At 40.4% G+C, this 17,045-nt stretch overlaps 1 protein-coding gene across 5 annotated transcripts in view; it reads right to left on the minus strand.

The window, feature by feature from the left end:
- ATP8B4 (ATPase phospholipid transporting 8B4 (putative)) overlaps positions 1–17,045 on the minus strand; it is a 301,636-nt gene that overhangs the window by 12,936 nt on the left and 271,655 nt on the right. For all 5 annotated transcript variants that reach the window (XM_028100015.2, XM_028100016.2, XM_028100011.2 and 2 more), the window contains 2 exons: positions 6,262–6,345; positions 3,303–3,548 (listed from right to left, as the gene is read on the minus strand). In XM_028100015.2, the coding sequence (XP_027955816.1) occupies positions 3,303–3,548; positions 6,262–6,345 (330 nt within the window). The remainder of the gene's footprint in view (positions 1–3,302; positions 3,549–6,261; positions 6,346–17,045) is intronic.

Consider the following 17,045-nt stretch of genomic DNA (forward strand, 5'->3'; position numbering starts at 1 on the left):
ACATGGCAAGAAGGGCACAGCCACCACGGGGTGAGACCCAGCCCCCCATCTGTACAACTGTGTGTGTGCATTACTGCTTCCCAAGTGCGCCTAACTACCCTGTAGCCCAGTGGTATTTGTGTTGTAGGAAATGCTTGCCCCACGTTTTTCATGGAACACTCACAAATGCCTTTATTAAAGATCACTGATTCAGAAAACAAGACTACGGGATCCGACTCCTAAACCTGCAGTGCAGTCACTGTGTGGTCTTGGGCAAATCTTGGGCCCCAGTTTGATATATCAACTTTAAATTATACTGTTATGGTTTTAACATATGACAGCCAATTCTTTGAAATTCTGCTAAGAAATGGAGCTTAATTCTCCCCTTGAAGGGACTGGGCTGGATTTAGCGAATAGAGTATGAAAAGGGAAACATAGTTTACAATGGAGAAACCTGAAAAACATCATCTTAACAAGTAACCGAGGTCACCGTCACCACTAATAAGTCATGCTGATATCACACACTCCCTGACAGACAGAATGTGACAAGAAGGTATATCACTTTTTTGTGATTCTTCCCCCAAATCCCCAATCTCAGTCTATTCCTAAGAAAACATCAGACAAATCCAGAAACATTCTACAAAACACCTGACCACTGTTACTCAAAAGTGTCAAATCCATGAAAGACAAGGAAAGACTATAGAAAGCTGACTGCAGGAGACTAAGGAGACGTTACAAGTATATGCAATGTAGGATCCCTGGAACTGAAAAAGGTCAGTAATGGAGAAACTGAGGAAATCTGAAACAAGTCTGTAGTTCAGTTAATAGTATTGTACCAATGCTAATTTCATAGTTTTGACAATTGCACAGCAGTTATATAAGATGGTAATGCTAATGTTAGAGAAAAGCTAGTTGGGCAGAACCATGGTTGCCCTTGAGGAGATAGAAGGCAGAGAATGGATCTTGGTGAGACACATGGCCAATTAGGCCTGAATCAAATAGACCCAGATAGGCCCACCCATAACATCTCAAATGAGGGATCAATGGTCCTAAGGAAGAATCCCCTCTGAGGAAGTACAGGTATCATTCTTATAAAACCATGATATCAAAGGTAAGAAATCTTGAATGGTTTATTTTGAAAACTCCAAAAGACAGAATGTAAAATTCTGTCTTTTTTTTGTGAATAAACAATGTTTTTAAAATAAAACTGTTTCTGTGGTCTCTCAATTTGTGAAAAAGGAGAAACATAACTATGACATCCAACAAGAACTGTGTACTTTATGGGGAAAGTACTGAGAAAGAGCTTCTAAATCTAAAATCAATATAAAAACACAGACTGGCCTTGCTATGATAGCATATAAGAAAATAAATTATGGACAAGGAAAAAGATATATATATCAACAAGCTTTTTTTTTTAATTAAAAAAGATAACGTTAACCAAAAATTGTAGAATTATGAAAAATAGTTTAACTAAACATGCAATGCCTCTCATGTCTTTTCCACGTAATTTTATCCTTACTTATATAGCAGATGATGTTAATGACAGTTTGAAGAATATTTCCCATTTGCTTTTTACTTTAGATATTGGCTTTTTATCTCAGTTACTACCTTTCAAATGATCCCTTGGAGTACCAGTTAACAAGCCTGACCTGGTGAATAAGCTGTTACCACTAAAGAGATGTCCCACAGCCATCCTCCCCATCAGAAGGAGAATCCAGAGAACTGGAAATGTGCCCTCATGGCAAGGACTAGATCACCTAATTCTCTAGACTAGAAATATAACAGTATACACAGAGTCTGCTCAGTGATCAAAAGGCAACAAAACAAAACAGGTTGGAGTGTCCAGTATAATGGCAAGAACTATAAGAAATGATGGAACAATAGCTTCTTACAAGGTAATATATACTTTGTCCCAGTAATAGACTATCATAATGAACATCTTAGCTCTGCAAGATGCTTCCAAGTCACTCCATCAGTTCCCTCTCTGCCACAGAATTGAACCTAGGGGAACTAGACATGGAGGGTTTGCAAAGCAACAGCATGCTTTATTTAGTTGTAAGAGAGACAAACTTTTTTTTTAATCTTTTTTTTTTTAACAATTATTTATTAGAGAGAGAGAGAGAATACAAGCAGGTGGAATAGCAGGCAGAGGGAGAGGGAGAAGCAGGGTCCCTGCAGAGTAAGGAGCCCGATGCGGGACTCAATCCCAGGACCCTGAGATTGTGACCTGAGCCGAAGGCAGTCGCTTAACCAACTGAGCCCCCCAGGCACCCCAAAAGGAACTTTCTGAGTGGAGAAATCTAGTTCTGTTTTTGGATGCTACCTGTCTGATTCTGAATTATGAACTCCCAAGATGTCAAGTGTTAGATGGCTCTGGCATAGATTTAATAATACTCACTTAGATGGACCAAGGAATGGAAGAAATGTCCTTTAAAAGCAATATGTTTACATTTGGTTCACTTACCATAATGTTTATTTTTGAGTCACAAAGAGAAAGTCTGGGATTTAATGAGATTCTTTGTTGGAAATGAGCAGCTAATATTTGTAAAAAAGATTGTTTATAGGATAGAAAAAAGACTGACCAAAGGCAATTTAAACCCTAAAAATCAAGTCCTTGACTGATATCTGCTCCTTGGAAAAAAAAAGAAAACAAAAGAAAAAACAGGTCGCACTGCCTACTGTATCTATCCAGAGGTACAAATTTTAATGAATAGGAAAGCTTTTGTGAACTCTAACGCAATATTAAATGGTTTTGTCTACCGTTTGCATTGAAAAGGAAATAGAAACACTCAAGAAGCCCAGTGAGGTCAATGGAGCATCAAAAAATCATCCCTATCACAAAAGCTTCTCTGAATTTAAGGTTCAGATATGCCAAAATACAATGAACCTCTTGAATAATTTCACAGATATGTATTACCAAATAAATTTTAAATCTCACTTTAAAGCCTGGAAGTTATTAAGTGATAGAAATCATGGGAAAGTTTCTCTCTGCTATTGTTGGAAAACTTTTCTTTTCCAAACCCAAAAAGAAGCAGTAGTATAATCATTTCTCTTTACATACTACACTCAACCCCAAGAAGTAATTAATTGTGAGGTTTCTACTAACACAGAGGTTATAGACATTGAATGCAAATCTCCCACATCTGGTCATTTACATTAAAGCTTTCTGTTTTCATCTCAAAATGTGTAGTTAAAAAGAAACCTCCAAGATTCCTTTAGGGTTATTATTATATTTTTTTTTTTGCCCCAACAAGTAGACAAAATCAGTCAACAATGAAAATGAATTTTAAAAGTTGTAAAGCCATCTTCAGCATGAGGATTACCTGCACACTGACCACAATGACCAAAGACGTAGCCATGGTAACTGCAAAAGACTGGTAGTCAGCTATGTGCTGCCCATCTTCTCCAGCCACATTGTAAAAGGCTCCATAGGGGATGAAGAAAAGGGCCAGTGAGGTGTAGATGCCATGTGCCATGCAGATGAAAAATTTACGCTTGTTAAACAGTAGGTTCAGCTGTCCAGGTTCGTAGAGCTGGGGATAGTCCATGCTGTTCTGGTCACTCACATCCTGTCAACAAAGTTACGTTAGTGGAGGAGGCTTGAGGAGAAGTTGGAAAGGCCCTGAATTCCCCATCTCGGGAAATAGCAAGTATATGTCTCAGCATACCCTATAAACACTATTCATTAGCTTGTTTTCATTCCCATGATAACCGAGATAATCAAATGATCCCAATTTTATTGAAGAGGAGCTTGAGTCTCCAAGAGAGACTCATGAGAGATCATATAGTTCTTAGAACCAGAATTTGCACCCAGATCCTTGGCTTCAGAATGAAGTTTCTTTCCTCTACTCTCCTGAGGCTGCACTCGTGCTCCCGGAATTCTAGTACATCACATGCAGCCAATGGGGCCCAGGGATTAATTGCTAAGGCTGTGAGGGTAGCGGTCAGGAGATGGCAGCAGAAAGCTCCAGAGTAGGACTTGGCCAATCTGAGTTCCTAACCGTGAGAGGAGAGTAGGAGAAGGGGAACAGGGAAAGGAGGAAATTGCAAGCGGGGTTCCAGTGGGAAGGAAGCTGAGCCTGAAGAGCTGAGTGTTCTACCCAGTGAGAATTCTGATACCAGCTGTCTGAGACAAAAAATTTAAACAGAATGAGAAGGTATGTTTGGCCCCAACAGGGTCCTGGGAGAAACTAAAACAGTGCTTCTCAAACTTAATGTGCACACAAATCACTTGGAGAGCAAATGATGATTCCAAAGGTTGGGGGTTAGGGCCTGAAACTCAGCATTTCCAACCAGATCCAAAGTAATGCTGATGACCACACTGTGAGCACCAAAGCCAAATGCCCAAACCAAAAATGAGGCAAGTCCTGACCAGTGAGAACATCAGAGGACCAGGAATAGAGAAGCAGCCAAAAAAGGAGCAACACAGGCATGAGCTCTGGGGACAGACCAAGTTCCACTCCCTGCTTGTGGGATGGCCTTGGTCTTGTTGAATACAGTCCCATGAAGTACACTGACATGGTCTCTTTAGGAAGTCCCACTTTGAAATGCTGCTGGTGCTTCCTTCTCTAGTCAGTGGCTGGTGAAACTGCATGCACAGGCTTTGAAACCAGACAACCCTGAGTTCAAACCCCAGTTCCACTGCTTAGTAGGTGTATGGTCTTAAACTTGTTACGTAACCTGTCTGAACCTCAGTTTCCTTATCTCCAGACAGGCAGGCAACAGCCTCTCCATTACATGACCACAGTCAATGATTAAGTTCATGTATTCAGCAAGTAACAAATAACAGATGCTTCTATAAATAATAATACATAAAATAATGATGATAGTAAATAATAATAATAGTAATAGCAGAGCAATCTCTGAGTCAGGTGGCTTGGTATTAGGCTGAGTTCTGTCACACACTGGCTGTCTGGCTTTAGGGCAATGATTTGAGCCTTGGTTTCCTCCTTATAAAATGAGTGGATCGTAGACAGTCATGGAGGCCTTGCAGCATCACATTCCATGATCCTGTGATCAGTTTAGGGGCCAAAGTTGACAAAGTGGAAAAGGACAGGGGCAGACACTCAACTTGATGGCAATAAGGGGCCTTATTATATTTTTTTTCGAATTGCACAACAACTATCTTTTCCCAGAAACTGCTTTATTATTTTATTCCACATTCTGGGCAGCTACAAAGCACCAAGAAAAGAAACACTTATAAACATGGGTACTTGGAAATGAATGTGCTTAATCCTTTACATCTAAGGTCTTCAGGAGTTCATTACTTTTTTATAGAATTCCACAAAATATGTCGTTCACAAACTGCCCTTTTTACACACAAGAAGTGAGACAACTAACTAACAAAGGCACAGAATGGGAGAGTGGAATGAGCTCATAATGTGAAGATTTATATTTTGCAATAGACAGCTAACTTTGGGCCAGAAAAATGAGGCCCAGCAAACACATCTAACAACAGCCTGGAGAAAATCTGGTCTCTTCAAATATACCTCCAAAAAAAATTTTTTTTTAATAATACATTCTAATCGTGCCATGGAGACTCCTCTAGCTAGCCTCCCACTTCCTCTTAAGCAGCCAGACTTCTTCCCCCTTCCAGGAAGTACCTTCCAAGGCAATAAGCGTGCCAAGGATCCACCATTTTTGTAACTGATTCCCTCCCTTCTCTCTTCCCAAGCATGTTGAGCTAGACAAAAGACTGCCCCTTCTCTCCATGGCCGTCGGGCTTCATGTCTTCCTCTCCCATTGGCAGGGTACTCTACTGGCCTTTAGTTCCTGTTCTGGGCTGCGTTGGCCAAAGAAATCTCACCACAAATGCTGGCCCTCTGCCTTCCAACAACAAGTTCCATCATTTTCTGTCTATCACTGCATGGTTCTCTGTATTCAGGGGCTAATGCAGCATTTCCCAGTGGTGTGACAAGGCACTAGTTCTGAGGCATATTAATAGGTGCTATATGAAAAATAAATAAATAGAAGTATAGTCATATAAGCGTGGGAAATGCTGGACTAAAATGAAATTAGAGACCATTTCATGTAGGACATCTCAGAGGCTTTAGGGAAATAATGTGGGATGTAAATCTCAAAGAGGAGGGTAGCTAAACCTTGATCAGAGAACTGTTTGGTTGGGGGAGGATCTGGAAGGGTTTTAGACCCATGCAATACCTATTAAAACAAGTGAACTTCTAGGACTCTTTCCATGACTTGTGTTTTCTACTTAGAAGCTAAAAGCAACTAAAAAGCATCAACAGAGCAAAATAAGTTATAAAGACAGAGAAAAATACATACCTGGTCAAAAATGCCCATGGCTAAAACAGGCAGTGATGTGTAGACAATGTTAAAAAGGGTAATAAACCACTGGTCATAAACAGTCTGAAAAGAAATAATATATCAGTGAGAAACACCATCCACAGAGGAATATTCCTTTTTAGGTTTTTGGGTTTAATAGCTCAATTTCCTGAGATAGATGAGAGTTTGATATTAGAGACAGACATGAGTTCTCCCCCAGGCTCTGTCTCTTATCAGCCCTGCTGCCTCAGTGGAATACTAGATCCCTCTAAACTTCAACTTCTTCATCTCTAAAATAAAGCCATGTTCTCCTTGCACAGTTGCAGTGGGATGAAAGGAGACCACATTTGCAGAACACCCAACACAACACTAGACACACAGAAGGCCCGAAACCCCATAGTGGGCTATTTCATTCTTCAGGTTTTCAGTGGCAAATGAACCTGTCAGCCCAACCCTGTGTTCAAATGGAGAGTTTTAAAAACAAAAAACAAAAAAAAAACAAAGGGAGAGTTTTTTTCTTGGGAATGGCTTAAAGCAAATGGAGCTAGCAGCTCAATATACTGGGTATAAACAATTTAGACAATTAAAATATCCCCTAACACTTATATACAGTACTTCCTTGCATGAGCCTCACTAAAAGTCAAAGAGACATGTGAAACAGTTGTTATATCTCCAGCCTGTTGATAAGTACATAGAGATGTAGAAAGAAAATATAATAAATATTATAGAGCTTATCACATGCAAAGGCAAAAACTAAAACCTAAGTCTCCAGCTCATAACCAATGTCTGTTCTACCACTCTATCATCCATTCATCCATCCATTCATTCAATATTTGTCAAAAATCCATGATGTGCTAAGTACTAGGTTTTAGGCAATGGTAATTCAACATGCTATAATCAGATACAAATTCTTCATAAAATTTGCATGCTGATGGTGGCAAAAAACAGGCAATAAATAAGAATATATATATATATATATATGATATGAGTAAGTGAATAGATAATAAATACTAGGGAGAAAAGATAGGAAATGTGAGAGGGCTGTAATTTTAATAAGGTTGACTGGAGAAAATCTCACTAAGAAGTGATATTTGGAAAAGATCTAAAGGAAATAAGGGATCAAATTATCAAATTATGCAGGTTTCTGGGACAGAAGCATTCCATACTGCAAGTAGAGCCCATGAGAAAACCCTGAGGAAAGATAGCATCTGTTCAGAGAACAGCAAGGCAGCCCAACTGGCTAGAGAAGAATGACCTATAGGAAGAATAATGGATGTCAAAGGAATAAGGAGTTAGATCCTATATAGGTAACCATGGCTTATTCCCTAAGTGAGATGAGAAGACACTAGAGAATTCTGAGCAAAGGAACAACCTGATCTGATTTATATTTTAGCAGAATCACTCTGGATTCTTGTGCTGAGAACAGACTGAAGAGGGGCCGTGGTGGAAGCTGAGAAACCAATCAATCCATTAAATTATGTCCTGTGCATGTAGGTTATATCAAAGAGAAAATATTTTGGTGTCTTTATTGCTAAATCTGGATTTGGATTACCCTGTGTTCACGTCATTGTTTATTCTTGAAATGGGTGTATATTTGTTCAAGGAAAGGCGAAATGAAGGCCAGTTTTCTAAGACCAAATCTCAACCTGGACTGTTCTGTTGAAGTTCCACAGGTGGCTTTATTCAACACTGAATAAACCAGGCACTGTGAAATATACTGATTATTGTATTCTGAGCAAGGTTAGCCCTATGGGAAGAAGTAAGGAAGTAAGGACATTCCTGCTGTCAATCAATCATCTTGGGGGGGAGCTCAAACTTAGGGCAGGAAAAAAATGAGAACGGAAAAGGGAAAAGGAGAAGTGGGGTAGATGAGAGAGGGAAAGAAGTTGTTTTACTCTTTTGTGTGTCTCAGAATTGAGGCCTGGTATCTGTGTAGGAAAGATCTGTTCAGCATCATTCTCTTTGAGGGTAGGTCAAAGCTAAGCAGAGAAGTTGAATTCTACCACCAATAGATAGCCGAGCTCGGATTTAGACAAGGCAGCATCATTAGGGACTATACTACCAAGAGGAGTAGGCTTATGACTCAAAATAACCACTTCTAATAACCAGTTTTGAAGTTCTCTAATTGATAATAATTCCCTTTTATAATTCTTTGAGTCCTATTAAACTGTATTCTTTGAGTTCATTTGAACGCTGCTGTAAGGGTTTGAAAAGGCATCCTACATCCTGTGATATGCTAGGTATTCAACAACTAGCTCTTAAAAAAAAAAGTCCCTATATGTAGCATTTGCCAATTTCTCATTTGTAAATATTTCTCCCAGGGCTGTTTATGCAGTGATATCACTAAATGTGGAGTTGAGATGTACCATAGTACACCATTATATAGTATTTCCACCATATATATACATATATATATATATATATCTCCAATAGACAATAAATAACCGCAAGTGCATAAATAGTAAAACATGGTAAAATAATTAGGAAGTGATGTGTTTTGAGTATTTATAAACTTTGTTTCTAATGTAATTTAAATTGTAAGTTGATATAATTCAATTTTTAATAGTGGTTGTGTTTAAACACTAGCTCACAATATTTCTCAAAATTAAACAATCAGCTCTTATGAATCAATGTGGGCCAGCTCTAGCATACCACAGCTTATGTCCATGCTTGTGGCAAAGTAATACAAAACAGCCACAGCCACCTGAAGGATCACAGACTTAATGTGGCAAGAGAGAACCTGCAGAAGGGCACAGTAGTATCCCAGAGTGTCAGGCAACCATGAAAAGAGACTGGAAGAGCCTGTCAGCATTCCTTGGGAACCCCTAGGGTACTTTAGCAGAGGTATCTGAAACAAGCCTGGATTTATGGTATTCATATAGGATAGGGGCATGTGCCATACAATTGATTCATACCAACTGTCCACTGAAGATAATGAAAAAGGTTGAGGAAAAACAAAGCACAGCACAGCACATCTTCATCAAAGCATCAATGAACTAACAATACAGCAGAAAATTGCCTGTTAAGATCAGGGAGAGAATTAGAACTTAAGAACTACTTCAAGGCCTAGGATAATGTTATCTTTCTCCACAGACTGTTTACTTCCTTCTGCCAGCTGCTGAGGATGGGTTGAAGGCCTGACGTTTCGGAGGCCAGCCAGCTCTCCTGCCATAGTGCAGTCTGTGACCCTATTGCCAGGAGGCTTCCCTTGGCTCTCAGCCCAGAGTGGAACGTTCCATCAGGATCTCTACCCTTGATGGGCATTGAAACTTGTCCCTCTAGTCCTAGGAAACAACCAAAAGCAGATGATCACAGCCTTCTCCGTTGCCTCCTATAGAATATCAATAGTCCCAGGGCCTGTGGCTCAGAGCAGTACAAACTTCCAGGCTCCCGGCCCAGAGCAGGAATGGTAACAGGGTCCCAGATGCCAACTCTTTTCTACCCTAAGAGTACACCAAAACTGCAGCTTGGACTCTCTTTTCTTTGGACAAGCAAGGGTTCCACATCTTGATATACGTTCAGAATATCCGCATTTGTGCACCAGGAGACATAAGAAAATGCTCATAGCAGCTCTGGTTGTAATAGTCCCAAACCAGAAGCAACCCAAACATCCATCAGGAGTGGAATGGAGAAAGACACTGTAGTATACTGATATAATAGAATACTATAGAATAATGAAAAGCAAGGAACTAAAAAACCATGAGTGAATTAAAAAAAAAAAAAAGTATGAGGCACTTCTCCAAAGAAGACATACAAATGGCTAACAGACACATGAAAAAATGTTCATCATCATTAGCCATCAGGGAAATTCAAATCAAAACCACATTGAGATACCACCTTACACCAGTTAGAATGGCAAAAATGGACAGGGAAAGAAACAACAAATGTTGGAGAGGTTGTGGAGAAAGGGGAACCCTCTTACACTGTTGGTGGGAATGCAAGTTGGTACAGCCACTTTGGAAAACAGTGTGGAGGTGCCTCAGAAAATTAAAAAGAGAGCTACCCTATGACCCAGCAATTGCACTCCTGGGTGTTTACCCCAAAGACACAGATGTAGTGAAGAGAAGGGCCACATGCACCCCAATGTTCATAGCAGCCATGTCCACAATAGCCAAACTGTGGAAAGAGCTGAGATGTCCTTCAACAGACGAATGGATAAAGAAGATGTGGTCCATATATACAATGGAATATGACTCGGCCATCAGAAAGGATGAATACCCAACTTTTACATCAACATGGATGGGACTGGAGGAGATTATGCTCAGTGAAATAAGTCAAGCAGAGAAAGTCTATTATCATAAAGTTTCACTTATTTCTGGAACATGAGGAATAGCATGGAGGACATTAGGAGAAGGAAGGGAACAATGAAGGGGGGGGGAGATCGGAGGGCGAGATGAACCGTGAGAGACTATGGACTCTGAGAAACAAACTGAGGGTTTTGGAGGGGAGGGGGGAGCGGGGTGGGGGGATGGGTTAGCCTGGTGATGGGTATTAAGGAGGGCACGTACTGCGTGGAGCACTGCGTGTTATACGAAAACAATGAATCGTGGATCACTACATCAAAAACTAATGATGTATTGTATGGTGACGAACATAATGTAAGAAAATAAAATTTAAAAAAATGTATAATGTTGAGCTAAAGAAGCCAAAGAAGTAGGATTCCATATTAATAAAATTTTAAAATGTGTCACTCTGCTCTGTGTTGTTTAGGGATTCATGCTCATATGGAAAAGATATAAAACAAAGCCACAAAGTGATTATAAAATGTCTAGAGGTAGGTAACCATTACCTCTAGACGGCTGGAAAAAGAGCATGACTGAGAAAAGGCAAGAAGAGCTTTGGGGGTTTGGCAATGTTCTGTTTCTTGCAGTAGATTATGGCTACATAGGTACTCATTTTACAACAATTTGTTAAACTGACACTTATGTATTATGTACTCTGTAGATTAGTTACATACAATAAAAAAGGGAAATATGTGGCCTTCTTAGTCATTGCCTGGTGAGACTTAGGACAGTGGGAGGATTTTTAAAATCCTGACACTCATATTACACCCCAGGCCAATTAAGTCGGTATCTTTTGGGGTTGGGATGATCCAGGCACTGGTAGTTTAAAAAAATTTTCCGGGTAATTCCACTGTGAAGCCAAGATTGACAATTTCACTTGCCCCTATCCAAAAAAAAAAAAAAAAAAGCTGACACAAATCTTCAACAATTTGATGATGGCATCTGACTTTCGGGGATTCCTCCAATACATCAATTCATGTCACAATTACAGTTTGAAAAATTTTCTAATGGAGAAGCAGTAAGACTGAAGTCTTGTAGCCCCAAGCAGAACCTAATGCTATCAAATCACTTCTTCCTCCACCATTCAGCTGCCACTCACTGAGAAGAGATGATTTCAGGTATTAGGAAGGAAGAAAGAATCTGGGAAATTATGGCATGAGGAGCTGATGGTCTGGCACAAAGTGCCATCATCACTGCAAACATGTTAGCATTAAAACCTACAGTTATTTGGCAGCAGCATTTGCAAGTTGGTACTCCGATTTGAAACCTCTTTTCACAACTGGAACAAGAGAGGACAGGAAGGGAAAAGTCAGTAAAAATAAAGTTTAAATGAGTTTTTGCAATTTCTTGGAAGTGTTGTTACTGCCACTCGGAATCATAATAACAAAAAGAAAACTAGCTGATCCTTACTGAGCACCTGCTATGTGCCAGGCACTATTTTAAGGGCTTAACATATACTGACTCCTTAAATCTTCACAACAACCCTATGGGGTTGGTACTATTAGCAGCCCTCAATGTAAAGATGGGGAAACTGAGGCCCATACAACCTGTTAGGAGATTGCCCAATGTCATGCCTGTAACACAAAGATTTTTGAAGCATGGCCTAGGGAACTTTCAGGGGATCCTCATGTCAAGACTATTTTCACAATGATAGTAAGCAGTTACCTAATATTCCCTTTTTACTCTCGTTCTCCCATGAGTGTCTAGGACCCGTGATGTCATAACCAACTGGATACAGAAGCAGATATGAGAACCCGGCTGCCTCCTACTGTGCCAAATAGTAAGAGATTAAGTATTAAAAAATACCACCCTTGGGGGGTGCCTGGGTGGCTCAGGCGGTTAAGTATCTGTAGCTCAGGCCATGATCTCTGGGTCCTGAGATAGAGTCCTGCATCGGGCTCTCTGCTCACCAGGGAGTCTGCTTCTCTCTCTCTCTCTCTCTCTCTTCCCCTCTACCCCTCCCCACTGCTCATTCTCTGTCTCAAATAAATAAAATCTTTTTTTAAAAAAATGCCACTCTTCTCACTAACTTAGTTTTTGTTTTGGAAAATACAATTTTTTTCTCATTAAAATATGCCATTTGGGTAAACATGTCATGGGTTCATTATTTTTTAATGAATCAATAAGGAAATGTTTAAATGTTTTCTCCATTTTAATTTCTAATATGGTAAATATTGATAGATAGGATCCTAAGCTCACAAAGGTTTGAGAAGCGCTGGCTGAGCAAGTGTCAGGACCAAGTTCCAGCCTTGGTACCCTGACCTCAGCATTCACAACACTGACCACTACATGAAACCGCCTCTCTCAATCAGTGGTATCATTTGCAAGTTTCCTTAAAGGCTGTTTTCTTATATAGTTGAGAGTATACAAGAAATACAATTTGCATGCTGGATATTTCATTTAAAACAATACCACTGACATTGACCCACGCCCAAAGTCTCCGATGGACATGGGATGAAATCCACACTCCACCACAGCCTATAGTGTTTCTGGATCCCACACCTGCCCACCTCTTCGGCTTCACTCAGTGCCCTCCCTCCCTCCCTCCCTCTGCTTCACTGATTATCTTTCTCTAGGACCAGGCTCATTCCTACCTCAGGAGATTTGCACTTGCTATGCCCTTTACCTAGAATACTTTAATCTCAGAGTATTCATATGAAAGTTTCCTCTGAACACTCAGCTCACAGCTCCAATGTTACCTTCTCAAGGACACTTTTTTACGTTACCCCATTCTTTCTTAATAACAATTCTGAAATTATCTTGCTGATTTACTTCTTTATTATCTGCCTTTATCCCACTAGGATACAGTCTCCATGAAACAGACTTACTCACATCTGTAACTACAGTGCCTAGAGCAGTGTCAGCCAACAGTAGGTGCTCTATAAATATTTGTTGAATTATTTTACACAACTCTTTGTAAATGTTACATACTTAACTTGCTACTAGATGTTGCCTTGAGGATGTGCCACAGCTCCTCAAACTCAGTATGTCCAGACCTGAACTCCTTCTCACACCCCTTTAACCAGGCCCTCTTCCTATGTTCCCTATATCAGTTTCTGACTCTGCTATACTCATCCCAGAACCCAAGCCAGAAAGCTAATATTTCTCCCTCTCTCCAACACCCCACATCAAATTAATCCCCAAATCCCACTGCAATAACCATGCCAGATAGTTTCTATTTCTGCCCAGGCCTTCTTTACCTCTGTGACTTTCCTCTTGATGTCCTCCCTGCCGGGATGCCAATCTTCTTACTCCTTACCTGCTTCACTGTGATTGATCCTTGAAGGGTCAGCCCAGGGACAGAGCTTCCAGGAAGCCTTTCTGAGCCCTGCCCACTCCTACCCTCTAGGCTTGGGTTCTAGGCCACTCCTTGGTGGTCCCATAACATTCACACCTCACTGCTTCATAATTATCAACTTGCAATTATTTATGTCCTTGTTTTTAGCCCCATCCCACTAGGCTGCAAGCTCCTTGGGAGCAGATTATAGGATTTATTCATCTGTTGGGACCCAAGAACCTACCTCAGTGCCTGGCACATGGCAAGCATTCAACACAAGGATGCTGGGGTCCTAAGTAAGCATAAGGGCACTGGAGTCGGAAGAAAGAACTGTGTAAGATACTCAGTCTCTCTGAGTCTTAGGTTCTTAGGTTATAAAGTGAGGATTTGAGGGAGGCCTTTAGTGTTCAATGAAATGAATAAATGCCCGTACAGCAGCATCTGACAAACAGTGCTCAGTTAGTGAACACCTTTATTATGTATGGAAGGCAGGGAAGGAAGGAGAGAGGGTGGAAGAGGCAGGGGGAAAAAGGAGGGAAGGCGGGAGGAAGGAGCATGCAAGGATCCAAGCTTCAAGTGGTACACTTAACGGATAGAGAAAAAGATGTATTTCTCTACTAATAGTTTTTATGAAAATGCAATTCTTTATTGCTACAACTATTTATTTTTATAATAAGCTACTATATAATGAAATAAGCAGAAAATTAGAGAACAAGATTTAAGGAAAACTGAATATCTTGATATAGTTAAGCATTTTCATCGTGAAAATTTAATTATATCAATCACTCTTCTAGTTTTGCCTCAGGTTCTACGAAAATGTGTTAACCTGAGTTATTCACCTTAAGAATAAAAAAACACTGGGGCACCTGGGTGGCTCAGTTCGTTAAGCGTCTGCCTTCGGCTCAGGTCATGATCTCAGGGTCCTGGGATCGAGCCCCGCATCAGGCTCCCTGCTCAGTGGGGAGCCTGCTTCTCCCTCTCCCGCTCCCCTGCTTGTGCTCTGTCAAATAAATAAATAAAATCTTTTAAAAAAATAAAAAAAAGAATAAAAAAACACATTTCTGGGTTATGTGCATTGGTTTGACATAGTTTAGAGGCTTTAGGGGCTTCCACAAACAAAGTCACAAGCAGTATTTCTTCTACAACAGACTTCTTCCTCCCCTTGTAAGAGGTCTCCAACTACTCAAATAGTTATTTTACTTCTCCTTAAGGCCCTTATATAACCTCAGAAAGTTTTTAAGGCCCCCTCTGGTGACTAGGCCCAGCTGGAAGGGGCACACTAGCCCAGATGATGACCCACGAGGAACCTATCCCAGCTTCTCCCCTTCTTGTCATGCTCAAGCCCTCTACCACCTACCTCCACCACCTCCATCTCAAACACACATGCACCCACATGTAGATTGACCAGATGCCCCAAAGAGATTGGAGGGGCAGAGGAAGGAGGGAAAATGATTTTTCTGGAGCCTCTGGTTTAGGAAGCATTCTGGCCTGAGACTAGACCAGTCAAATGGTGGCAGCACTCTGACTTTGGGTGACTCAAATAGTTTATATAAACAAAAGACATCCAAAAAAGTATTTGTCCTAAGCCCCTTGTACTCCTAGGGGTAGCCATTACCCCCCCCACACTTCCAAATTTTCTTTTCCCATCTCCAATATTCTGAATAAAAGAGAAAAGTCATGCTCCTGCGAGATACCACACGTCTGTTTGGAACTGTGTAAGTAGCCCTTCACAGATCAGAAAAAAAGGAAGAGAAGATTTCCCCATTTTTCCAACTTCACTGTTTTACTATTTAAGGAAAGCTCCTCCTTGCTCACTTCTTTGTGGGAGCAATTTATCAACTTTATCAACCCTTTTAGATAGAGTAAAAATACTCCAGCTACAAATTACAATCTAACAGCTTGAGGAACACAAAATCTATGATTTATAGAATACCATGTTTAAATAAACCCTAAGACTCAAACAGTTACAAAGGGCTTTCCACTCAGACCACTGGCTTAGCTCCTTATTCAAATGACAGGATGGACTACCTCTTTGGAGACACGTACCACCCGCCCCCCCCCCCTTTACTGTGTGTTGTAGCAAAAAACTATACAGTGATATTTTTCTTTTTGGCCTTAAAAAACATTTGTCATTTAAAGAAAACACATTGTGGAATAAATATGAGGTGCTCAGTCGCAGCACATCTGTTCCTGATTTGTGTAATTAACAGAAACCCACTAGCAGGAGCCAGGAGGAATGGCCCCTGCCTGAGCACCCACCCCTCCCTGGGTTTTCCATAGAGCACATCTGGAAGGCAAGGGGGAGAGGAACTGCCATGCCAGGTTGAGAAGGACTCACAGGTAACCACATCCATGAAGTCATCAAACCCTAGAGATTAGTCGCACTCTTTCAGGTCACTTTCCAAATTTTTCATTGTGAGTTTTCTTATATTGCTTGACAGAACTAAAGTTTTTCTGGACTTGACAAGATAATTGTTTCCATATCACAGCAGAATTTAAAAAAAAATACACAGCCCTGTATCTCACTGACAATGATAAATTGTCATCAGATAATATCATCCCACAAGTACATAGTGCCAGTAGTTACATAGTTTAAAACATGAATTTCCTAAATAGGGCTTCAACCAATCGTGGGTTGTTTTTGTTTTTTTGTTTTTTTGTTTTTTGGTTCTGTCCCCAGTGGGGGACAGTTCATATTTATTAAAAATCCTGAGGTTATAGGGTGCTTTTAAAGTAAGTTGCTCATATAAATAGTGCACACAAGCCCACAGTGGATTCCATGAAAATCATGCAGGCTTTGATAACAGATTGGGATAAGACATGACCTCAAAAAGGGTCCATGGTTCAGTCTAGAGACTTCTCTGACCTTTATCCAAACCCCTCTAGTCCAGAAATCTTGTTGGAAGTCTTACCAGGACAGATTATATTTAAATTCTCTCTTAGTGGCAGTTTGGTAGGAGGGTTTGCTGGCCAAAAAAAAAATGGCTTCAAGCTTCCAGATGATTCCAGGAGATAGTCTGCCCTTTCTAAGGACCTAATCTATGGGAAGCCCCCCACCCCCAAGACATTAGCTCTTTCTCAGTAAGAGTGTATTTTCTCCTCATAGTCCTTTTGCACCAAGCATTGTGGGATGTTTCTCCTTTAGATACCAAATAAAGCAAACACTTGCCTGATTAGGGGTTGGGCGAAAACTTTTTTTTTTTTTTAGGAAGATATAGCCATTC

The sequence above is a fragment of the Eumetopias jubatus genome, unplaced genomic scaffold (genome assembly GCF_037043125.1).
Source record: "Eumetopias jubatus isolate StellerSeaLion01/CBP00866 unplaced genomic scaffold, mEumJub1_p1.0 scaffold_7, whole genome shotgun sequence".
Classification (NCBI taxonomy): domain Eukaryota; kingdom Metazoa; phylum Chordata; class Mammalia; order Carnivora; family Otariidae; genus Eumetopias; species Eumetopias jubatus.